Source organism: Lynx rufus, unplaced genomic scaffold (assembly GCF_022079265.1).
Source record: "Lynx rufus isolate CCGP_SWC_20201006 ecotype Redwood Valley unplaced genomic scaffold, mLynRuf1.p SCAF_3, whole genome shotgun sequence".
NCBI lineage: Eukaryota > Metazoa > Chordata > Mammalia > Carnivora > Felidae > Lynx > Lynx rufus.
Genome location: NW_025814845.1, coordinates 63,559,372 through 63,585,420, shown reverse-complemented (window position 1 = coordinate 63,585,420; position 26,049 = coordinate 63,559,372). Strand labels below are relative to the sequence as shown.

The window sequence follows — 26,049 nt, the reverse complement described above, 5'->3', positions numbered from 1 at the left end:
CTGGTATACTGACTCCAGAGGCTGGACATGAAAATGTGCTTTGAATAATTTCGGTAGATAAACTTACCTTGTACTTCTGGGTTTTTTGGTGTGGTTGAAGGGAAGAGATACATCAGAAGGCAAAGGAAAAATCCATCGTCAGGTGTTTTACTGCTAAGCATTACTTTTGAAACGGTAGTATATTAACTTTGACCCAGAGAATTTAATGGATTAAGATGTATAATATATGGGAAAGATACTAGTTTCGCGGAGAATGTAACTGTGATGATTTTTTTTCTCTCTTGCCACAGAGAACATACATATTTACCTTCCTACTCAGTTCTCGGTTATTTATGCATCCATACGAGTTAATGGCCAAGGTTTGCCACTTATGTGTTGAACACCAGAGACTAAGTGATCCTAATAGCGATAAGGTAATGATATATTTTGAACTTTACAGTTTTCTCTATTAGTATGCTTTCTCTTTTCTATTTCTATTAGGATTGGTAACTGTGTGGCTTAGATTTTGTGAAGTTGGTTTCCTTATCCGCAGGCTGAGGGGCATGCATGGTATCACGGCTGTGCAAAGGGAATTGGGAATGGTATAAAGGACACAATATAGGGTAGGACGCCAGAATTATTAGTGTTCATTTTCATCTAAGATCTTTATTTCTCTACCAGTCTTGGTCCTATTGAAACATTTCAGTATATAAAAATACTGCCGTGTTAATACCCGGGAGAAAAGCCATCATAATGTGTTTGCTGGTCATTATGAGCAGTATGGTACAGTTTTTTTAAGATAAACTGTCATGCCCTTCATGTCAAACAAACAAACAAAACCCCACAATATAAATCTAATGCCATGGAAGACCCCTAGATCCTGCCTTAAGTTGGTGGTACTTGGCATTGACTTAGGGGAGGGGGACTAGACTTCTTCTTTAACCCTAAAGACTTTGCACTAGAAGTTTACCAGTGACACTGTTTGCAATTATGTGTTTGATGCAGTCCATGGTGATAGACATCACTCAATGAGATTTGCTTTTTCTCCCCAGAACCAGATAAGAAAAATTGCACCCAAAATCCTTCAACTCCTGACAGAATGGACGGAAACATTTCCTTATGATTTTCGGGATGAAAGAATGATGAGAAACTTAAAAGATCTGGCTCACCGAATAGCCAGTGGCGAGGAGGTTGGTATCCTGTATCTAGCAAAACCACTCGAATTTCCAGGCCAAGCCTTGGTGGGAGCTGGTGCTGAATTATGCATCAGACTCTCCACTGCTTCCTTTCTGTGTTGCCTTTGGGCACGTCTTCGACATAGCACAGTGGTCTGTTTGGTGTGTCAAATGGGGATGATTGTACAATCCCACTTCAAAGGGACATCATCTGGAGTTTTATGTGATTAATTTGGAGGTATGTTCATGTCCCTTCATGCATAAGATTCACACTGCAAGTGTGTTTTAGTTTTACTTATACTTTCCTTCCTTCTAAAAAGATTTGACATAGCAAGTTAGACATAAACACAAATAGGTATAAAATAAATAACCTAGGAAGATATTAACAGATAATAAGTTGTGTATTGATACATCATGAATAGAAATAGACAGTTCGTACCGTGGAAGGAAGAAAACAAATAGGCTAATGTTGAGAAGCAGTGTAGTAGGACAGGACTGCTGTGATTTGAGTGTAAACTTCAAGTAAAAGAGAAATACAGTTGGTTATGAAATGTTCACTGTCAGAAAAGAGAGAGCGTACTGATTTTTCAGGGCATTAAATTAAATGAAATTTTAAAAAGTTTATTTTTTTAAATGCCTATTTATTTTTGAGAGACAGAGCGTGAGCGGGGGTGGGGCCGAGAGAGAGGGAGACACAGAATCCGAAGCAGGCTCCAGGCTCCGAGCTGTCAGCACATAGCCCGACGCGGGGATCAAACTCACCGACCACAAGATCATGATCTGAGCTGAAGTTAGACGCTTAACTGACTGAGCCACCCAGGCGCCCTAAAAACTTTCTTATGGAGGAGTTTATATAGGGGGCATAGAATGAGATCAGGGAAACGGCTCCATATGGTTTTTATAACAAATGCTCCTCAATGAAAACTGAGGCTATAAGATTAATGTATAATTAGCAAAGGTCATTCTTTGGGAGAGGAGAAGACAAAGAGAAAAAAATACAAGTCTTCTGGTGCCCGGAAGCAGATTCAAGGCTAGCACCTAGGATAGGTAGAAAAAGAAAGTAAGTAAGGTTCTTGGATAATCTTTCATAAATATCACTACCCTCAATTGAGCCTTTGATAAGAGCTCACTCGCTGTGAAAGATTCGAGGTGATCCTCTTTGAAGCAAGCCTGCAGGGCTGATATTTTGTGTTGAGGCTTGTTGGGCAAGGATGTCTTTGTAGTTTCTGTGCTGCCAGTGAGCTCCTGGGAACAAGTGACCTAGGCACAGACACCACACTTCTGCCTAGGAAAAGACTGACAAAGCATTTGGCAGTTGCAGAGATGTCTTGTTTCATTTGTCTTAAAATGCATTTTTTCCATTACAAATGACCTTCCTTGAGAACTCATTCTTTCAGTGGTATGCTATAAAGATCACGTAACATGATACCCTGTCTGTTCTCTCTACTTCGGGGTGAATCTATTTTAATACCATTTCCCCCAACTTAAAAAATTATATGAGATTTGCAGTTGACAAATTTGTACTTGCTTCCCTGCAGTTATGCCCTCATGAAAATGGAATTAACCCTTTTACCCTTCCCTTATGACATTATATTGAACCCTGGTGCTCAAGAGAGCCATGATTTATTTCTGTAAGGCTGAACGAGTGGTTTCCTGAGTTGTTTTGCAAGTTATGACTGTTACCATCATTTTGCCGGTTTGCATGTAACAGGTTCTAGCAAGGTATGAATTGGTAGGTCCTTCACTCACAAAGGCAAAAGTTAACTATCACCGGGCAGTTTTGTAGTAAATCTTACATTAGTGGGGTTATCTGTTGGGTTGCTAGGCAGAATCAATCCTGGCTCAGTAAACTTAGCTTATGACAAGATGCTCAAAAGATTAGTGGCATCGTAAGGACTTTTTCTTGTATGAAGGCTGAGTCCTGAGTTAGTGCTTTATTTTAGCTAAGTTGTTTAGGTACTTAACTTGATAGGTCAGTCAACTTACCTTCCCTCTACTGCCTTTTTAAAAAGTAGAAATGGTTGCTTGATCCTCTCCAAAGGAAAAACCTTAAAAATCTTCTTCAGATAAGGAGTCAGTGTTCTGAGAACTCCAGATGAGTGGCCTTTTGTTTTTCTTGTCATGGTAGTCAGTGAGGGAGATCATTTCTATCAGTGTTGGCCAGACTGGATCCAGTCTTTTTTTTTTTTTTTTTTAAACAGGATCAAGGCACTCAGGGGTCTGGTGGGACCAAAAAGGGCCAAACAGCCTTCTAACCTGGCTTCTTATCAGCACTCCTACGTTAATAGCAAATCCATGATAAACCTTGAGATTTTCCCATGGTTTTGAGTGTGAAAAGAGGAGACAGGAAGCTAAACCAAATCAAACCAAGGAATTGATTAACCTGGGGTTGAGCAGACCAGTGCCACCTGCCTTGGTCAGGTTGGGTTTTACAGTGACCTGTTGTTCCTGTGGCTACTTGAGGCCAGTGTTCTGAATCAGGTTCACACTTGGCAGCTGGCTGATGTGAGTATGCTTTGGCAAGTTCCCTAAATTCCTTGCTTCTTCTTCATTTCTATAAATCATGGAGGTAACTGCCCTGTGTTAATGTCCCTGTCAGCTCAAAAATTCTGTGATAGGGGCGCCTGGGTGGCGCAGTCAGTTAAGCGTCCGACTTCGGCCAGGTCACGATCTCGCGGTCCGTGAGTTCGAGCCCCGCGTCAGGCTCTGGGCTGATGGCTCAGAGCCTGGAGCCTGTTTCCCATTCTGTGTCTCCCTCTCTCTCTGCCCCTCCCCCATTCATGCTCTGTCTCTCTCTGTCCCAAAAATAAAATAAAAAAAAAAAAAACAAAAAAAAAACGTTGAAAAATTCTGTGATAGATGCTCTTTCCTCAGGTCTTTGCTTGGGAGGCCACATATCTGTTATGTGCTTAAGTGTCCGTCCTCAGAGAGACCTACCCTCACCACCCCAACCACCATCCCCCTCAACCCCTCTCATTACTGGCTTTCACCACTGTTTTCTCCATAACACTCTGTGACTAGTAATTACTTCATTTTTTTTTATGACTTGTTTTTCCTGACTCCTTGCTGTGCCCCCTTGGTTTGTCCTAGATCAGTGCCTGGCATTTAATAGGTATTCAGTAGTGTTTGAATGAATGAATGAAGAGATGAACGAACAGACTAACCAGTTACTGGAATAGGAAAAAAATATATATTTCCCTCCCCAGGAAGGAGTGTGGACTTGGGTTGAGACTTGTTGCTTCTTGCCTGGGACTTTAGGGATTTTTTTTTGGCAGTCAGTGAATCCAGGTGTGCCCTATATATAATTTTGTCGGGTTCTGCTGAATCTGCTAGGACACTTCTGCATAATTTGGCTTAATATGTTTCCCCCTGGGGATTTGCCCAAAATGAAGTGGTTTATTAGGACTTGCCTGCAAGAAACATGAAATGGAGCTAATGATTGAATTACATGACAAATGGCTATAGTGGGTAAAATGCAATTTTCTCTTCCTTAAGGGGCTGGTCTTTATTCTATCTTTATTTGCCAGGTAATTACTGTCACTGGCATTTGAAGTTATAAAAAAGAATAAGTGCATATTTAGCAATTCATGACTCAGTAAGGAAGCATGCTTAACAACACAAAGCTTGGAATGGAGTCAAATGGCAGCAGGAAACTTAAAAGATGTCATACATACATACTCTATTTCTCTGCGTGTCTCTCTGTCTCTCTCACACACAGCTCTACCCTATAGCCTGTCATATATGTTTTCCCCTTACAGTTTGCTGCTTTTTGCTCACTAGCTGAATCCTTGACTATGTATCCCTCTACCTCTCCCCCCCCACCAAAAAAAAACTTTTTAAAGTGTAAAATAAGAATCTTTCACCAGATATGCTAGTAGAACATTGATTCTGAATCTTTGCTACATATCAGAATCACTGGGAACATTTATTATGATATTGGGACAGGGGACTAAAGAAACCATTTTAAGTTCATAGATTTTTAATGTAGCTCATGATTATGAAAGTAGAAGAGCAAGGGAAATAAGGACAAGGGATTTATTATATTTTTGTTTTGTTTTTATTGATTGTTTTTATTGAGGTATAATTGACATATAACATTAGTTTCAGATGTACAACATCATGATTCGATATTTGTGTATATTGTGAAATGATCACATTCTGTCTAATTGACACCCATCAGCACACATAGTTACAGAATTTATTTTTCCTTGTAATGAGAACTTTAAGATTCATTCTCTAAGCAACTTTTTAAAAAATGTTTGTTTTTGAGAGAGAGAGTGTGAACGGGGGAGGAGCAGAGAAAGAGAGAGACACAGAATTTGAAGCAGGATCCAGGCTCTGAGCTGTCAGCACAGAGCCCGATGAGGGGCCTGAGCTCACGCATCGTGAGATCATGACCTGAGCTGAAGTCAGACACTTAACCGTCTGAGCCACCCGGGTGTCCCTCTGAGCAACTTTCAAATGTGCAATACAGTATTATTAACTACAGTCACATGCTGTAATTAACACCCCTAGGACTTACTTATTTTATAACTAGAAGTTTGTACCTTTTGGCCACCTTCACCCATTTGCCCCTACTTCACCTCTCATGAGGGATATAAAATAGCCCTTGATTCAATCTTGAACTGCTTCCGATTCCAAAGAAAAAGGCATTTTCTTCGAGTGACAAGCATATTACCAAATAGATAGCATCTTCTAAACTGATAACCGTAATGCTGTGTGGAAGATAGGTTTTTTGAAGGTTCAATTTTTTGAACACTTAGGGATTTCATTAATGATTTAGGGTGTCCTGTGAATGTAGAGAGAAAAAAAAAAGGTCATCTAGTGGACCAGTTTAAGGAACTGAGTGGAATATACACCAGACAAGCAGAGAAGAAGAAAAGAAAAAGAAGGCTGTGCATGCTTTTTGGCCTTGCCTGAATAAGAATCGATCATTTCCAGATGCATTTGTAATTGTCCTTAAGTATGCAAATACCTATTCATCTGAGTTTTTGTAACTTTTGCTCTGGTAAACCAAATTGCCTTTGTAAAATAATATGGCTCTTATACTTGTAGGTGAGATGCCATTCAGTTTTCAAATAATTAATTTCAGAAAGTAACAGTGTAGTACCTTTTAAAAAGGGGCTAAGCATGGAGCATGATAACCATAGGCCTTTCTAACATCTAAATTCCCTGTCCTACTTTGGAGGTGTTAAGGACCGCGTTAGCATATGTACCTTTCTCTGGTAATTTACCTTCAAGGATGCTTGTCATTTGTTGGGCAATTTGGGGCTAGAAAAGGAAGAATGAAAGAAGTCCATAACTTACATCATGATAATAGTACCTTAGGATGGATAGGTTGTGAAGTTATTTCTTTGACTTAATGAATGTTTTGAAAATCAAGAGAATGACGTTTATCTCTAATACGTGCATTGTTTTAAAAACCAGTGCCTCTTAAGTGTTGTGGCAGTAGCATGATGCAGTAGCAAACAAGGTGGCTGAGGGTAATAGCGGGCAGCGGGGGGGGGGGGGGGGACTGCCACGTGGAAGACTTGGGTCGTGAACATTAACACTGACTCACGAATGCAAAAGAAATGGACATGAGTCAAATGGACGTCAGATACGAAAAATGAGTATCCACTTCCTAGTAATCCATGTTACACGTGGAAGTCAAGAAGGTGGTTGGGGGGTGAGTGGGAAGTAATGGTACTCTCTGTCAGGTTGCTGTCTGTGCTCCTAGACTAATGAGATTGGGCATGATAGGAGTGCAGAAATCAGGAAGGTGACCGTAAAGAAAAAGGGTTAGGAAAAGGATGCTCTGAGTCGAGATCAATGTATTTTAACCAAAAGTAAGCAATACATTCCTGTACCAGCCCAGAGAGCATTTAGTCGTATACAGTCGCTAATCTAAGACATCACTGTGGGGCTTTCATAGCCTCGCCTAAATTGTACTTTCAAGAGCAGCCTGAGAGAAGAACTAAATCTTACAGGTCTGAAAAGATTTAGTTACGTGTCTCTCGTAAACTGTTAGAGCTGGGCCGAAGCCTCCTGTAACTGGCCTGGTGGCTGTCCAACATCCAGGGAAAAACACTTAAGTACATAGGCTCTGAGTTTGCACAGCGGTGAAAATAGACGGGCAGAACAGGGATGTAATCCTTTGCTTGTTCCCTGACAGACATACAGGAAGAATGTCCAGCAGATGATCCAGTGTCTGATCCGCAAACTTGCCACACTCAGCCAGTATGAGGAAGTCCTGGCAAAAATCAGCTCCACATCTACAGATCGGCTCACGGTTCTCAAGACCAAACCACAGTCCATACAGAGGGACATCATTACTGTCTGCAGCGACCCTTACACCTTGGCCCAGCAGCTGACTCACATAGAGCTGGTAAGGTCGTTGTCTACCCTGCCCTTTGCGACCGCAGATCTGGTTTGCTGTGGCAACCACACAAGTTGTTTGTCAGCGGTAATGTCATAGGAGAGGCTAGAATAATCCAAATGGGAAATAATCTGTGAAGTAGCTGGAATATGTGTGGCTTAGACATTTGAGATGAATGTTTCTGACTTTCTGGGAATTCACTTTAAAATAAATACTAAGCAAGACTGAAGAGTTTATTGAACTTCCTCATCTTCCCCCCTCTACTTTTCCATAACCTGCTCAGCCTTTCACTATCTTGCATAGCACTGACCTATGAAAATTGTCTCTGCTCAGATCTTGAAGATGATGACAACATTTAGGGTTAAAGGCTCATTTTACAAGCTGCATAAAAAATGGGGGCGGTGCCAAAAGTCAACACAAGGAGTTGACAGTACATTTCTTCTTGTTTCCTTTAATACTGTTGACCTGTTGGTTTTGTGTTTCAGGAAAGGCTCAGTTATATTGGGCCAGAAGAATTTGTTCAGGCGTTTGTACAGAAGGACCCTTTGGATAATGACAAGGTAATCAGTCTACCCAGAGATCAGCCCTGAAATTAGAAATGGAATTTCTTAGTCTGTAATAGTGGGTACAAGAGGCAGGAATTGGAACTATTTTGTCTTAGGTTTTAAAATCAGAAGGTTTTTTTTTTTCTTTTCAGGCCACCTGGGTGGCTCAGTTGGTTAAGCATCCAACTTTTGATTTCGGCTCAGGTCACGATCTCGTAGTTCATGAGTTTGAGCCCCTCATTGGGCTCTGCACTGACAGCATGGAACCTACTTGGGCTCCTCTCTCTCTCTCCCTCTAGAGCTCTCTGCACCTCTCTCACTTATGCATGTTCTCTCTCTCTCACTTATGCATGTTCTCTCTCTCTCTCTCAAAATAAATAAATAAACTTAAAAAAAGAAAGTTTTTCATTAGTCATGTCTGATTCATTGCCATTTTTCTTAAGCCAGATCTTCAAGTGCCTTTACCATATTTTACCGTATCACAAACCTTTAGCCTTTTCTTCCTCCATATTGGGAAATTTAATAAGCAAGTAGATCCAGGATTTGTGATGATGAGGTAGGAAGTAAAAGCATAATGATTTTAGCAGATTAAATCAGAAAGAAAATACAAGAGAATGTTCTGCTCATGACTCAACAATAACAGGGGCAGTAAAGACAGGATGCACATCCAGCCACTGAGTAAGGGGCTTTACTGTTTGCCTCTTGTTATAAGGTGAATCCCTCATGACAAGTTTATTGCCTAAGTGAAGCTCACATGTAAAGAAAATAACACTGAGCATGGACTATATAAAATCAGTGTACACACATAGGAAATTTCTTCCCCCAGGGACCTCCAGAAATATTTCGAGTTGTTAGGCAAAGACTGTATCACCCACTAATGAAAGACCCCCTTTGGGAGTTAGGGGCAACAGCTGTTTTCCGGCCTTAGAACAGCTTCCCTCAGTACAGGAAGTGAGGATTAGGTTTTGCAGTAGAAGGCTAGCAGACTTTTTTGTTTATTTGTATCTTTTGGAAGGAAGGAAAGAGGGGTGTAATTAACTTGTTCAAACTTGGCCTTGAACTCCGAGATGAGCTTAACTCCTTTTGCTTTTTTTTTTTTTTTAATGTTTATTTATTTTTGAGACAGAGAGAGACAGAGCATGAATGGGGGAGGAGCAGAGAGAGAGAGGGAGACACAGAATCGGAAGCAGGCTCCAGGCTCTGAGCCATCAGCCCAGAGCCTGATGCGGGGCTCGAACTCACGAACCGTGAGATCGTGACCTGAGCTGAAGTCGGACGCTCAACCGACTGAGCCACCCAGGCGCCCCATAACTCCTTTTGCTTTTGAATAATGTGTCATTCACCCTAAAGACCATGATGGTGTAGACTTCCATTTACCTACGTTGGAAGATACTTAGTTTCTCAGTATATGATGCTCCAATATTTTGTCCTAGAGTTAATTTTAAGAGAAAATGTTCTAGTCCCCTGCTCTCTTGGCCTCTTCTTTCTGTGTTGATAGCAATTGGTATTCACACCCTATTAAGAAGTCAGGAATGTTTAAGAATGCAAGCAAACCCCTCCTTTGTGCTTGTGAGGACAGTTCCCACTGAGAGTGACTTAGGGAAGGGCACCATCTTGAATGCATCAGAGTATATTTCTAGATCTTACAGGTGTCACCTGACTGCACTAAGAGATTTTGATATTTCTGTGAAAGGAGTCAAGAATGTTAGTGGTTTTATCTCTCTGTGTCCCCACCCCCTCATTTTAGAAAGCTGTCTTAACCCATAAATTGGAATAAAGGCCCATATCTGACAAAGATGAAAGCCTGATAAACTCTTGTTTTGTCTCCAACTCATGGTCTCACTTTGCTCTCTCTGTAGAGTTGCTACAGTGAACAGAAGAAGACACGAAACTTAGAAGCTTATGTGGAATGGTTTAATCGCCTCAGCTACTTGGTTGCCACAGAAATCTGCATGGTGAGAAAATGAGTTTTCTCATTCTCCTAGCTCCCTCTATTATTTTTTCATACTTATTGGGTCTGTTGGATCTACATGTTGGATAACTGCCCCCTCCCCCCTTTTTTCCCCCACTTCTGTACAGCCTGTAAAGAAAAAGCACCGAGCAAGAATGATCGAGTATTTCATTGATGTAGCTCGGGAGTGTTTTAACATTGGCAACTTCAACTCCTTGATGGCGATAATCTGTGAGTGTTTTCTGGAAGATACGTGTCCTTTATTTTTATAGGTCCTATGAAATATGTCTACTAAAAATTTACAAATAGTACAGTTTTATTAATGAAAACTCTACTTTTTAACCCTGAATTGTCTTAGAATGTTCAGAATGCTTTAAATGTCCAAAGTCACATAAGTATGTATACTCTTTTTTAAGTATATAAGAATTCATGGAATACATTCAGTTTGTCCTCATCTGAACATTTATCTGTAAAAGCTCATAAGTGAGGTACTTTCTAAATGAAGGATTTAAACAAAAATATTTGGGCAGCTTGTGTATCAAGCATTATAGAGATGCCTGATCTGAGACTAAATTTTGCAATTCTGTCAGACTGGAGATGAGGGGACCCTGAGAAATTGAAACATTTTCTGACTGCCCATGTAATACTTACCACCTTACGGCACCTTATTACCCTAGTACACCAACTTTGCTCCTCCTTTATATCCTGGGGATTTTAACACCAGTGACCATGTTTCTTTTTATTGGTTTATTCATTTCGTTCATTTTATACTGGTTGTCATGCCACAAGTATTGATAATGACTCTTTCATTTAAAAATACCCTAATTGATAGGATAAATTATATGGTTATCCTACACATTGTAGGTATTCAATATTTACCTGACTCTCTAGGGTCAAGGTCAATTTGAAGCCAGAGAATCCACCAAATTTAATTCAATCCCTTTGATCCTGATAAATCCCCCCTCTGACCCCTCTCACCAATTCTGTTTTCCATTTTCTTTTTGTTGTAATTTTCCTTGTCTTCTCCCTAAAAAATACTTGCCAAATTTCAGCTTTTTGTCTGGTTTACTTCATGATGATGCTGAACAGATAGATAGATCATAGAAATCAGATACCTGTAAGTCCACAGACTATGCAATAGAAGATTACTTAATTTTCCCCCTTATCCCATTAAGAAAATGTCAAGACAAGCCATGTCATGGGAGGAAGTATTTGTAATACACATAGCTGAAAAAGAACTTGTATCCAGACTCTATAAAGGACCCTAAGAATCAATAAGAAGAAGACAAATAACCCAGTGAAAGAGGGGGCAGATACTTGGACCCTTCACAAAAGAAGATATACTAATATTCAATAAGTATATGAAACGGTGCTCTGCATCATCAGCCATCGGAGAAATACAAATTCAAATCGCAGCGTAATACCATTTCACACACTGGAATGACTGAAATTAAAAGGGCTGGTTGAACCAAATATTGAAAATGTGGAACAAGTGGAATTTTCATTTATTGTAGGTGAGAGTGTGGAATGGTATCACTACTGTGGAAAACTGGCAGATTTTTAAATAAAGTTAACTTACACTTAGTAATGAGCACCTTTTTAGAGGATAACTTCAAATGACTTATTTCTCCGTTTCAACTTTTTCTCCCTCCCCCTTTCCCCCATTTTAATTGGAAAGCTGGCATGAACATGAGCCCAGTCTCTCGACTGAAAAAAACATGGGCCAAAGTGAAGACTGCGAAGTTTGATGTTCTCGAGGTATGTGAAGCTGATGCCTTGCTGTGAAGTAACATTTTATACCCGGAAAGTGGAACTCTTCGGTGTGAGCTTGTCTCTTGATCAGGGAGTGCTACAGAGAAGAAAGCCCATCTCTCCTTATAGACACAGGAAATGGAAGGGTGTTAGAATTGGCAGAGGGGAGAATAAATCAGGTTGCAGGCCACCCCTTTCCTAGACAGAGGTGTTCATTTTAGGGTGAACTCACTGAGGAAATGGTGACCTGTCAGTTACATCCCATTGTATGCCAGGATGGACTCTGGATCCTGAACCACTGGGAGTTCTATTTCAATGTGGGCCTACTACCTTCATTTATTTACAGTGTCCCAGGGGAGAAGTTCCCATCGCTAAAGAAATACTCATTCACCATCCTTTCAGCAAATTTAGCTAACCTGTGGAAAAGCTCTTCTGATATAATTCTGAACATAGTAAGAATTGTACATGAAAGCATTTGTGTTTGGGTCATATTAATGTCATTATTGCCTTGGTGTGTTGGTGCTTTGAATCAGCTGTCTTTGGAGATAATGTGTTCTTTCCTAAGTTTTCCTCCAAATTGGGAAGTATCATTGGATATGTTGCATTATGCTTTTATTCACATTGTGTAATAAATTTCTTCTCCTTCTTATAAGATAGTATGCTTCAGTTGCTTATGAATGATTTGCTAACAAATGCAAAGGATAAGTTCACTACAGAGTGTTGGATCATTATGCATGGCTAACCATCAACTGACCCATTAACCTTTAGATGAAACCAGGAATTGGTTTCCTATGCTGGGGTTTCATTCTTTGTTATCAGTTTTAAGTGTAATCTCAACGGTGAACCTGGGAAGAATTTGTTCTAGGTTTGACGTGATCGAAGCTGACATACGCTTGTTTAAATAAGGCAAACCTCAAGAAAGGAAACATTTGTGTTCTGATATGTTTCATGCCTGTGTGTGTGTATGAGAGGGGTAAATCCTATTCTTAATGAGTTCCCTCACCTAGTGTGATTTTTTTTTTTTTATGTAGAGTTAATAGGATCTTGCAAACTTTCTGCAGATGAGAAGTAAATGGTTAATACTCTTTTCTCTTTTGTGGACAGCATCAGATGGACCCTTCAAGCAATTTCTACAATTACCGAACAGCTCTTCGTGGGGCAGCACAAAGGTCTTTAACTGCTCACAGCAGCAGAGAGAAGGTGTGTACTTAAAGGGGTTTTATTCATGGTAGAGTTCCCATGTTGTTGCACTGAAATGCATAGAGAAGGAAAGTGCTAAAGAAAGGTACCATGTTATTATCCATTATAAATGGATATTATTGTGTTGTTAGTGCATTACTTAAATGATCATTTTGTAATATGTCTTAGTTGTTTTTCAAGCAATAAATTAAGTACTATGTTAAGATGACTGATAACATTAGAATAATTTGACTTCATGGAAAATAGACATTTTAGCTCTGCGCAAGATAGCTAACTTAATGTAACCTTTTTTCTTAAAAGAATTAGCTTACCTCCCATGGTTAAGTCATTTATTTTCAGAAAGTAGGTTACTTGCTGTAGCATTAGGCCTGCTGTTACTAATTGGATATGCGGGCAGCAGAAAAAGAATGAGGGTGATGTCTGAGAAATTAATGGTCCTTACTCTATCTACCCTCACCTTAAACAGTTTAATGCTACATACCCTTGATTCTGAGGGTCCTGTCTTGCCCATTTCAGTGTTCTGTTTCCTTACATGGAAAGGAAAAGTCATTTCAACATTTAGGGATCATGTTATCTGCAAAGTTAACCCGTGGTGATGGTAAATGGGCTGATGAAGTTGTTTGATGAGAGTTATTTTTTGCATAGATTCTATCATCTTGTAAGTTAAACTGTGTCTTCAACAAATTTTTTAAAATGAGGGTAAAAGGGGCGCCTGGGTGGCGCAGTCGGTTAAGCGTCCGACTTCAGCCAGGTCACGATCTCGCGGTCCGTGAGTTCGAGCCCCGCGTCGGGCTCTGGGCTGATGGCTCAGAGCCTGGAGCCTGTTTCCGATTCTGTGTCTCCCTCTCTCTCTGCCCCTCCCCCGTTCATGCTCTGTCTCTCTCTGTCCCAAAAATAAATAAACTTTGAAAAAAAAAATTTTTTAAATGAGGGTAAAAAACACTTCAGGGCATCTCAATCACTTCCACAAAAAAGCTTCAGCTTCAACGATCTAAAATAAAGACAAACACAAAAAGAAACTCCATCTTCTGAAAATGTTAAATTGGTTCTCAACAAAATCCAAAATATCAGTTCGGATAACATTTGAGAGATACTGTGAATAGGTTAATTTTTTTTTTTTTTTTAAATAAAGAAACAAGGTCAGAGAGGGGATAAAGCACAGAGAACTCTATTTAGCCCGACAGAGTGTACCAGCTTTTACACTTTACTTGCTCAAATCCCAGCACACCTGTGACAAGATTGAAAAAAAAAAAATGAATGAGAAGTTTCTTAAGGTTGAGCTTCAGAAAGTCAACATGTGGGGGGCTGTCTGCATCTTCTCATTCACCCTCCCAGTTGGATGCAAGTTTCTTTCTGTGGAACCCTCCAGGAGAGCCAGGAGACTATAGAATCCTGTCTCTAAGCAGGGAGCTCTAGTCCTGGCCAAAGACATTCTGAAGTCCAGCCCCCAAAAAGATTATACTTGTGGGACTCTAATAGCCTTTTCCAGAAAATAGTCCAAGGTATTTACCCTTTACGTCATTTAATAAATTCTGTCTGCTTCAGTTTTGTTGTTTTTTTAAACTCAGTTATGCGTAAGCATATAAGTTATACTCTCTAGTTCACAAAACAAATGAAATCACCACTGTTAAAAAAAATTCCATTGCTTTTTCACAATTGGTCTCAAAGGCTGTGAATGAAAACATCTCTGGGTAAAACACATCTTTTATTCAAGAGAATTGAAGTGAGGGTAAATTCTCTTTATTCCTAAGTAATTTAAAAATCTTCATAGCAACGTGATTAGAGTAATAGTATCTTTAATATTCTTTCAGATTTTAAGTTTATGTGGCCAAAGTGGCACATCTCTAGGTACCATATCAAGGTACAAATCAACTCTGTCTTCCACACAGAGGCCCTTAAATGATCTCTAAATAGCTGTTTTTCCTGTGGGTACTCATGCCTCCAGGTTTTTAACCATTCCTCATATGATTACATGGTTTTAAATCCTTTTACCATTTCATTTATGTTTGTGGGAACTTGTTCCTGCCCAACAGCATTCATTTCTAGATTTGAAACTGATAATGAGGTATATTTACCAAGTCTCTGAATTAAGAATATTTTTAAAGGGGGGCACCTTTCAGTTGGTAGAGCATGACTCTTGATCTTGGGGTCATGGATTCGAGCCCCACATTGGGGGCAGAGATTACTTAAAATATATAAAAATATATTTATATATTTCTATTAATATTTTCTTATTTATATTTATAAACACGTTACATATTATATTATATAAATACATTTATAAATAATTTTTATGTTTAATTAATATTTATTAACATATTTATATATTAAAAATATATATTAAAAAGTGAAAAAAAGAATATTTTGAAAGGAAATTAGAAAACATTATTACTTGAGAAGTTCTCCCATTAAAGACATCATTGGCAAGACCTCCCAGTAACTGAAGACTTTTGCTCTCTCCTCTTGGTAACCCATACATCCACCTTAGTGCCTGGAAACCCAAAATCCTTAAAACTTTCCTGATTTTTATCATGTTAGATTTGTTGTAGGGGCTACAGGTATGAAGAGAACTCTCAATGAGTAAACTAGAATTTGAAGAAGCCTGTGAGACTTCTTTCTGGCATGTGGGCATAAGGAACAGAACAGTGAAGGGAAATTACTTAGATTTCTATATTCTTGGAAGAGTGATTCAAACCATTAATAGTGGATCAATCCAACAATTCCACTTCTGGGTCTTTATCCAAAGAAAATGAAAAGATACATGCACCCCTAGATTTATTGCAGCATGATTTAAAATAGCTAAGATATGGAAACAGCCTTGAGCAGCCACAGATGGATGAATGGATAAAGAAATTGTGGTGCATATACACAACAGAATGTTATTCAGCCATATAAAAAGAACGAACTCTTGTCATTTGTGACAACACAGATGAACCTCCTCAAGGACATTAAGCTAAGTTAAATAAGTCAGACAAAGACAAATACCAGATGATCTCTCTTACATGTGAAATCTCTGTTTCTCTCTCTCTCTCTGCTCTATGTATTTATATGATCGTCTTGTAGGCACCACGAATGTAAAAATTAAAGGATAGCCTCTGTGCCTCGGCCAGAGGCACGTGACAGGAAGTTAGGAAAAGTTTAAATATCAGTGTGAGAATGGTCAACACCACGTGAATCTCACTGCCCAGCACTGAGAATAGAGTGCAGAGATAAAATTCTTGCTTAAAAGCTGTTACACTATGCAAACATTGCACCTTGATCATAACTTAATTTTCATTTCCCTATGATGGTATATCCTTATTGTCTTCTAAGTGCATCAATAATAGTTTTCCCTGTTTATGGGCCTTTTTGGTTTTTTTTGGCAGTGCTTAACCGAGGTCAGACCTAAATTATTGAATTTAATCCTCACTACAACTCAATAAGGTTGATTTCATTTTAGGTTCCATTTTAATGTGAGGAAACTAGGTTTTTTTATACCAGGGCTTGGTGAACTTTTCCCATTAAGGGCCAGATCATAAATATTTTAGGCTTTGTAGCTCATACAGCCTCCATTGCAACTAGTCAACTCTGATGTGGAGGCATAAAAGCAGACATGGACAATATGTCGATGAGTAAGTGAGTATGGCTATTTTCCAGTAAAGCTGTCTGGCCACTGTAAGTTGAATTCCCTATAATTTTCATACTCAAGAAATATTATTTTGATATTTTCCCAGCCATTTAAGAATGTAAACCGTGTGGCTCCTAGGCCATACCAAAACAGGTCCTGGAGCTGTGCTGGGCTATGGGCCTCCATTTGTAGACTCCTGGGTTGTGCCGCCAATAAATTGGGGGACCACATTTTAAGCTGATTCCAGTGGAATCTAGAACCCAGACTTACCAATTAGAGGAGGTCTTTCAAAGAAATGAAGTTCAGGTGTGCTTTTATGCTTGTTACTCTAGCTGTTTCGTTCTAAAATAATAGAGAATTAGCCAGTAATATTTGAAGGAGGGGATCGTTACTAACTTGGCTTTAGAGACTTCCACAGACAATAGTAAATGCTTAAAAGTATATTCAAAGACACTATCAAAACTGAAGATTCACTTTGGCTATTTCAGTGACCAATGAAACAAAAATAGCCAAAGCTTGCTTTTTAAAAATGACTTTATGAGGAAATCCGAATTTATCTCTAGAGGTGCAAACTGATACTTCATATTTGTGTGTTTGAGCCCAAAGGTATGTTTTCCAGACCTCCCATTCATTTAGGATAGATGCACCCCATGAGTCATAAGCTTAGGGAAACTTCAAAAACCTGCTCTCCAGTAAACAGCTGAGGCGCACAACTGGTGTTTGGAACGTTATTTGCATTGTAGCAAATTTAGTCTTCAAAGACTTGTTGGCATTTGAGTAAAAGTGGAAGTTACTATGTCAGAGCTTTGTTCTTTGTTCGTTATGGACTTAACAGGATTTAGGATGCTTTCTTAGAGATTATTATTTTAGGGTAATTAATTAAATACCACCTCATCAAATCAAAGACACGAGGTAAAGAAACCTTACTGGAGGAGGTTTATTGTTTTTCAAACAGACATTCTAATTTACACATTTATATTCCTCCTTCACTTGTACACATCTCCCAACATATTGTGCAAGGTACTGCTTAGGTGATTTCCCATGAGGACAGGTGCGTACTTGTTCTGTTCCATTAAGGCCAGGTTTACTCAAGAGGAAGTATGTAGCAACTATTACCTAAAATCCTGACCTCTCCCATGATCTTGAGCAATGAATGTTCATCTAACAAGACATTCCTCTAGAATGTAGAAGTTTCAATGATCTAACAGCACAGATTGTAGCGGGGAGTTGGGTCACGCATCTTGAAATCTTGGGACCTGCAGTGACAGGTATTCCGTTAATATTTTGCTCTAACTAAAGGGGTTGCTAAATGAAAAGCAAGAGTCCTTTTAGATCTCCCCTCCTTTGATGGCTAGACCTTTTAGATTTATTATACGCTGTTGCAATGGGAAAAACTGCAGAAACTACCTGAAGCCATCTACTTCCTAATGCCTATTGTCTCTGCTGCGTTTTGGTTAGTAATAGCATTTGCATCTTAAGCAAAATTATGTAAGGGAGGAAACTAATGTCATGGGAGGTAAACAAAACACTATCTTAATTCATGGTGGCCTTTTATGTAATCCGGAACTAATGTTGTTCATTAATTTCTTGTACTGTTTGATGAGAAGCTAAATATTTATTTACCCAAACAAATGAAAATCTTTTGTTTTCTCTAGATTGTGATACCCTTCTTCAGTCTTTTAATCAAAGATATTTATTTCCTCAATGAGGGCTGTGCCAACCGCCTTCCAAACGGCCATGTCAATTTTGAGGTAAGAATAGGCTGCAAGAATCTGTGCACAGAGAGGGTCCAGGCCCCCTTACGTTACATCTCGGGCCAGGCAGCCTAAGCGTATTCTGAAGTACTAGAAGAAAGTTTTCTCTTTATTGTTTTGTAAAAAAATAACAATACTGGGGCGCCTGGGTGGCTCAGTTGGTTGAGCATCCGACTTCAGCTCAGGTCGTGATCTCACGGTTCATGGGTTTGAGCCCTGCGTCTGGCTGTGTGATGACAGCTCAGAGCCTGGAGCCTGCTTCGGATTCTGTGTCTCCCTCTCTCTCTGCCCCTCCCCTCCTCATGCTCTGTCTCTCAAAAATAAATAAACATTAAAAAATTTTTTTAAATGAAAGAAAGAAAATAACAATACTGAGTAGAAGAAAGTAGCTGCAACATGATTATTCATTAATATCTAGAGGTACATGATTACATTTATACTTATTCCTCACAAATACCTATAGCGAGTTTTTATCAAATTAAGAAAATCATGTAGTTCAGTTGATTAGAAGCCAGAAGGAAACATTAAATGGAATACTCAGGATTTTTGACGGCTGCCTTTAAATGCACTTCTTTTATTGTTTCCTAGAAATTTTGGGAACTGGCCAAACAAGTGAGTGAATTCATGATATGGAAACAAGTGGAGTGTCCATTTGAGAGGGACCGGAAGATCTTGCAGTATCTGCTCACAGTACCAGTCTTCAGTGAAGATGGTGAGTAGGCCTTTCGGCTGGAACTGCCAGCAGCATCCACAACCCTGCAATTGGGAGATTCCTGTATACATGCTTGGTGCCTGGTTCCTCCTATCGTAGGAGGCCTATCTTCTGACCTACTCTACTTGAGAGTTTTCTGTTGAACAGGAAACCATATGATTTATCCCTAAAATAGTTGAATCGGTCACTCATTCTTCACCCATAAATAGTTTCTGTGTTTAAGCATTCTCTATAATACTAGATCTGCAAAGCTTTGGGCACAAATGGAAAGTCATTGAAGGATTTTTTTCCCCTTGTTTGGACATGCTTCATTGGAGAAAAAAGGTGTTTTGTTTGTGGTATGTTGATATTAAAAGTAATTTGAAAAAAGCAAAAATAAAAAAATAGTGGCTACCTGCTGCTTTTTGAAAAAGTAGTGGAAAATCTTGACCCGTTAAAACATTAAGGAATTTGGGGGGCTCCTGGGTGGTTCAGTCTGTTGAGTACCTGACTTCAGCTCGGTCATGATCTCGCAGTTTATGAGTTCAAGCCCCACATCGGGCTCTGTGCTGACAGCTGTTTCAGGTTCTGTGTTTCCCAACTCTGCTCCTCCCCCACTCACGCTCTGTCTCTCTCTCTCATAAACAAATAAACATAATTGTTTTTTTTTTAATTAAGGAATTTGAGGCAGAAACAGTGATTGTCTATACTGAAAAAAAAATTGATTGGAAGAGAGTTAAAATTTGTAAAAGACTTAGGGATTTGTTGTACTGATCTTTTATATCCTAATATTCTAGAAATCAATAGTATTTTTCCCAGTAGATTGATAGTGTTTTTGATAATGACCGAAGTGCATTTTGCACTAATATTACACATTCCAGAGGGGGCTTGATTGTTATTAATCTCTACAAATAGGATTAATAACACACTTTAAAATCATTGCATGAGTTTCCTTTTGATTTACAAATAAAAAAAAAACATTAGAGGGGTGAAAATTTGACCTAGAAAATCTGGCTTTTTAGCTTCTAAAGGTTTTTTAAAAATCAAGGCTACCAGGAAAGGATCTCCCTCCCCTCCCTGTCTTCATAAAGAACATAAACGTGAGCATAGGATAGCATCGTGCGGCTTGCATTTGTAAGCTGTTTTGCCTCATAAACCCTCAGTTAATTAAGTGCATTTTTGGCCTAGAACCCCTTGGGTTTTGGGTCTGAGATGGTCAGTCAGGGGCAAAGTGACATTCGGTGTTCGTAATGAAACTGTGATGCTTCTCAGTTGTCATTGGATATTTTAAAGAGTTTTGCTGTAGGGGTGGGCTCCGGTTAAACAGGAGATGGATGGGGGCGGGGGCAATACCAAGAGAAGGCCTCAGTGTTAATGCATTCTTACCTGTGGTTGATTGTAGCACTCTACTTGGCTTCCTATGAGAGTGAAGGACCTGAAAATCACATAGAGAAGGACAGATGGAAGTCCCTAAGGTGAGTCTCCGTGCTTCTCGTTGCTGGTCTATGGGCCATGTTGGGCGTACCTGGGGAAAGCCACGTGCTTTTCTGTAGGAAGTCCCTCCCTGTGTGTTCTGAGTCCTTTCTGCTGCTTAACTCTTGTCAGCTGGATTTTTGTGGCTTAGAGTCCTCATCATTCAGTTTTATCGCCTTTCACTTTTTTATACTGTCAGATACATAGTGGCTCTCCTCTCCTTTCTTTCTCCCGTTATTTTATGGAAGAACTGAAATTACCCCATGGTACGGTCTAAAGAACACTGACTCTCCTCATCATCTAAAAAAATAACAAGTTCAGACTATATTTCCGAATAGTTTTAAAAATAAATTTTATTTGACCTCAGATAAAGGAGATCCAAGTACCAGTTGGCTCAGTAAATCTAAGCGTGTCACTCTTCTTAGTGACTGGATCTTGGTCCCCACTTTGGTTTGAGAGAGAGGAAGCTGGGACTTAAAAGACAATCCAGAACCTATTCAAATTAAAAAAATCGTGTTAATCTATTGGCATTTTCAAACAAATGTATTTTCTAAAAGAAAACAACAAGGATAGCTAAATGTATATTTTAACTATTTTAGATATTTTAATAGGTAAAATAGGCCAAGATATAGTAATCATGTAATCAGAATTGCTCTACTTGTATTTCTACTAAGAACCTCTGGGAACACGTGCCTTTTTGTACCAGGGTGGAAAAGCACGGTCCTGTTCTTCCCAGAGTCATTTGAGAGTCTTCGTTTTGCTCGGTATTGGGCTAGGTTTTGCGAACCAGGGTGTCTGAGATATATTTGGTTTTGTGTGATTTCATTTGTTTCAAAGGAAAAGTTAGGTTTTCTTTGTACGTCTCAACGCGGAGGGATGAGGTACAGAGGCATTGAAAATATCAGCCTTACAACACGTCATGGTGATGGGTAAAGGACTGGACACGTTTTGGTTTTTGTTTTTTATCCCAGACACAGACGTAAAGAAGGTGTGGCCAACACCTGCAATCAGGGGATATAACAGGGCTTGCTGGGTTGGTGCTCAGTTCTATTTTTAGTGACATTGTGGACCTGCCAGTGGCACATTTCTATTAAAACTTTGTATTACTCTGTGCTGGTATTGAAGGGTATTTACTGCACTCTTCAGCATTATTCATGTGTAACACATGAGGCTCATAGTCCACATCTTGCTGGAAAAAGGATTTGGGAATTACTCCTTGTCCTCCTAATTGTTAGATGAACTTTGCTTTCCATGCTTCTCCTCTTCATAATTCTTTCTTTCTTTCTTTCTTTCTTTCTTTCTTTCTTTCTTTCTTTTAATTTTTTTTTTAACGTTTTATTTATTTTTGAGACAGAGAGAGACAGAGGATGAACGGGGGAGGGGCAGAGAGAGAGGGAGACACAGAATCGGAAGCAGGCTCCAGGCTCTGAGCCATCAGCCCAGAGCCCGACGCGGGGCTTGAACTCACGGACCGTGAGATCGTGACCTGAGCTGAAGTCGGCCGCTTAATCGACTGAGCCACCCAGGCGCCCCTTTCTTTCTTTCTTTCTTTCTTTCTTTCTTTCTTTCTTTCTTTCTTTCTTTCTTTCAAGCATGAGGTTGATATGGCCCTTGAGCATAGCTTAGCTCTGGTTACTTTTCCTAGAGACTTTTAAAAAAACTAGTAAGCAGATAAATTGGTTGTACAAAAATGATGCCTGGTGTCCGTGTGACCCATGAAATCCAGACACATGAAAATAGTCCAAACCTACCACATCCTTCTTTTCCAGTTGTTATTCTTTTCTGATTGTTATTCTTTTATGCCCTATTCCTCCTGATTGGTGGTTAGTTTGGAGGGGTTTGTAAGTCAAAGTAAAGATCGAATTGTACAATCTCTTCTCCTGTTTGTATGTATTATACAGACAGTGTACAATACCAGTTAACATTTGATTGGTTGAAATGTGACCAAAGAAGTTAGTGGAGAATTTAGAAATGCGAAGTGAAAAAGAGGGGCCCTGGACTGGCTTAAATTCAGGCGCAAATCCGTGAATCCGAGCTGAGCTGTACTCAACTCAAATGTTCAGTAATAATACTTCTGAGAAGCATTCATTGAGGGACTGGCCCCGACACAAATAGTGTGACTGGTATACAGGGAAATATGTATATAAACACAGTGAAGATGTATTTTTGGTATAAAATACTAGTTTCACATGAAAAAAAATTTTTTTTTAATTTAAGTTTATTTATTTTTGAGATGGGGGACGGGGAAGGGCAGAGAGAAAGGAGAGAGAATCCCAACCAGGCTCAACGCTGTCAGACGTGGTGCTCGAACTCACAAACTGTGAGATCATGACCTGAGCCGAAATCAGGAGTTGGACGCTCAGCCGACTGAGCCACCCAGGCACCCCAACGTGAAAATTGTTTTTAAGGAGCCCTGAAGACCAAACTGCCCTTTGCGTCTGGGTGTAAGCCACGCACTCTGCCCTTTCCATATCCTGTGTAATGTCCACGCCCCCCCCCCCCCAGGGCCTCCCCCTCCCTGACTTGTATCTCCCCAGAAAGAGTCTAAGGCAGTTTTCTCCTGTTACAGACCAAGGCGTTTTTTTGTAGTGCACTGCTGCTTGTTTCCCCTACAGTGTAAGCCCCCTGAAGGCAAGCACAGTCTTCCTTGTGCTCCTGCAGTGTTGGGTTACTGCAGGAGGCCAAGGCATAGCAATCACCAAGAGGATAAAGAAGGGGAAATAGGCTATGAGCGTTTGCAAACCCCCTTGTGTCAAGTGGGTACGAAGACTAATTGTTCTAGAGTGATAGTACCTACCTGAAAACTTGTATGTACATTAGCTTTGAAGGCAATAAGATAATTTCACATAGACGCTTTTCCTGCTCACCCTAGAGCCGTTCATCCAGACACACTCAGCAGTGGCAATGACAAATGTACCTCCGAGGGGAGACACCTTTCTTGTTAAGTACTCTCAATGGACATGTAATGTGAAGACGCTTCTATTTACTGAGTAAACCCATCTGTGATAAGAACAGTGCAGACGCGAAAGCTTTTTATAATTAATGACTTCTGTTTGTCTTTTTGTTTTTGTTTTAATATAAAGCCACTCAAAGATTTACCTGAAAACAAAGCTTTTGCCGTCTCCGTTAACATTTATTTGAAGTGACTAGCAAGTCACTAGCACAAAAACAGATGGACTTCAATGCTTCGTATTTTTTTCTTTCTCTTTTTAATTACATGTAATCAAACTTAAAGCCTAGGAAAGGTGAAACTAGTATCAGACAGGGCCCTTGAATCCTTACCGAAATAATCTGCCACTTTTGTTCTCATCCTGTCTTCTTTATTTACAACGCAGGTCCAGCCTCTTAGGCAGAGTTTAACCAACGGGGGATGCTGACTGTCACTGCTGCTGCTGCTGTCGCTCGGATCGCTGAAGGGCTGGCCTTTGTTTTCTGGCATCTAGTTCTACAAAAAAACATGCTAAGTCCCCGCGAGCAAACTCACTCAAGAGCAGATGGGGGACTTGTTTCCCACAGCTGACAGATTGACTCGGATTTTATGAGAGACTGAAATGTTCGCTGAAGACACTTGAGAAAGAATCCTCTACAGATCCCAGCTCTGCACATGATTCATCTTCTGGAATTTCCATGTGAATCACAGCTCTGCACCTGGATGGAGCTTTCTTTTGTGTGTGTGTGTTTTTTATTTGGTTGAACATTTGCTGCTAATGGGACTTGCCCAGCTGAGTGCTGGCTCTGAGGAAGCCCATGTTTCTTTGTTAACTTAAATGAAAAAGGGAGAGGAGGGAGGGGAGAAAACCTTCCATGTAGATCCCCGCTCCAGCCCCGTGGTATCGCCAGGAGGGGTAAGACTGGTTGAATGCTGACTCTGGACTTTGTTTCCCCTTAGTGTGTGCTGTGTTTTGAATTCCTCTCCTCCCTCTTCCTGCAAGATTTTGAGTTGGCTGCTGGTTAGCAAACTCCTTTTTACCCATATAAGTTATTTAATATAATGAAGCTCAACACTGTGGTAGGAAAATAGCCACTAGGAAAAAAAAAAAAAGCAGAGTTTGTCACTGGACTGCTTAATGTTCTAGAAGGACTTTTTGTTTTCTCTGCCCTTCTGAGCTGTTTACAACTGACCACTGTGTTCTACAGATGTATTTTGCCATAGTTTTTTGTTACTTAGTTTTCCATCATGCCAATTTTGTTTTCCTCTTGTAAATTTAAATTATCTGACTTTAAGGGTCTTGGAAAAACCCACAGCCAAATTACAATTTAATTTCTTGAACAGACTGATTTTTCATTATGTTTTTGGAGCCTGTCGGTGACTAAACGTGAATAAAGAATAAATTGGAAAGTGACCGGCCCCCTCCCCTCCACTGCAGCAGTGAACGCAAACAAATGGAAAACATCTTGCCGTTAACTCAAAGGTCGATCTAGTTGTGAAATAGTTCGCCTTGTTAAACATCTCAGTAAGGGTGTAGTTGCTCTGCAAACAGCCATTCTATTTATTTACTCTAGGAGAAACTGTAGAGTAGTAAACCGCGCTGATGAACAAAACAAAAACATCGTGTTCAAAACAGAGATGTATTTGAGAACCTCATGACATGGTTTCAAAACACAGAGCATGTATATGTATGCTGCACGCCGTCTCTGCAGACCTGAAATGTCTCCAAGCTGTCCCTTTACAACCATCAATATATTTTACACTCTGCGGCCAGGACTTGTGGCGTCTCTCCTTTCTTTTATGGATGCGACTGTGGGGGTGGGGTGGGGGTGGGGCTGCTGTCAAAGGAGTTCAACTCAAGTGACTGGCTAGGAGTGCGTCTGTCCTTGAGGAGGTGGCCTTTAGTAGGAGTATTTACGTGGGCATTTGCTTTCTGGAACTGGGTCAAAGTAAGCATTTAATGAACTGCACCTGCCAGGCACTTTCCAAGTGTTTAGCATGGACCAGGATCCTCCCTTTTTGGTGCATGTTGGTAATAATCATAATTTGTCTAAGGCCCATAGCTAATGAGAGGCCCAAAGATTTGAAAGAGAACTTCTTTTTTTTTAATGTTTATTTATTTTTGAAAGAGAGAGAGAGAGTGTGAGCAGGGAAGGGACAGAGAGAGAAGGAGACAAAGTCCGAAGCAGGGTCCCGGCTCTGAGCTGTCAGCACAGAGCCTGACATGGGGTTCGAACTCACAGACCTCGAGATCATGACCTGAGCCAAAGTTGGACGCTCAGCTGACTGAGCCACCAAGGTGCCCCTGAACAAGTCCTTCTGATTTCAGAGTCCAAGCTTTAACCATGCTGCCAAGCGTTCTCCAAATCCAGTATAACCTCTCAGACTTGCAAATAGCATGGACATCTTGGTTAGGTGCAGATTTGGATTTGGAGGGCTGGGGTGGAGCCCGGTGATGCTAATGCTATTGGTCCTGGAATCTGCTTAGAGTTGCAAGGCACGCCACAATACTGCTGCCTTGCCCTGAGGAACGCTCCTCCCTGAACTCCAGGCCCCTTTAATGGTTGCCATGACAGCAATGATGTTTATCTCTCAGCCACCTACATCCAGGGTCAGCTACCTCTGGGCTGCTGGC

General features: G+C 40.1%; 1 protein-coding gene across 2 annotated transcripts in view; it reads left to right on the top strand.

The window, feature by feature from the left end:
- The window catches only part of RASGEF1B (RasGEF domain family member 1B), a 38,830-nt gene extending 13,640 nt beyond the window's left edge, over nt 1–25,190 (top strand). For both annotated transcript variants that reach the window (XM_047091689.1, XM_047091688.1), the window contains exons 3-14: nt 291–413; nt 1,032–1,169; nt 7,309–7,521; nt 7,998–8,072; nt 9,917–10,012; nt 10,137–10,239; nt 11,687–11,766; nt 12,865–12,960; nt 18,223–18,318; nt 18,910–19,033; nt 20,415–20,487; nt 23,821–25,190. In XM_047091689.1, the coding sequence (XP_046947645.1) occupies nt 291–413; nt 1,032–1,169; nt 7,309–7,521; nt 7,998–8,072; nt 9,917–10,012; nt 10,137–10,239; nt 11,687–11,766; nt 12,865–12,960; nt 18,223–18,318; nt 18,910–19,033; nt 20,415–20,487; nt 23,821–23,845 (1,242 nt within the window). In that variant the 3' untranslated portion in view covers nt 23,846–25,190. The remainder of the gene's footprint in view (nt 1–290; nt 414–1,031; nt 1,170–7,308; nt 7,522–7,997; nt 8,073–9,916; nt 10,013–10,136; nt 10,240–11,686; nt 11,767–12,864; nt 12,961–18,222; nt 18,319–18,909; nt 19,034–20,414; nt 20,488–23,820) is intronic.
- Nucleotides 25,191–26,049: the final 859 nt, after the last annotated feature.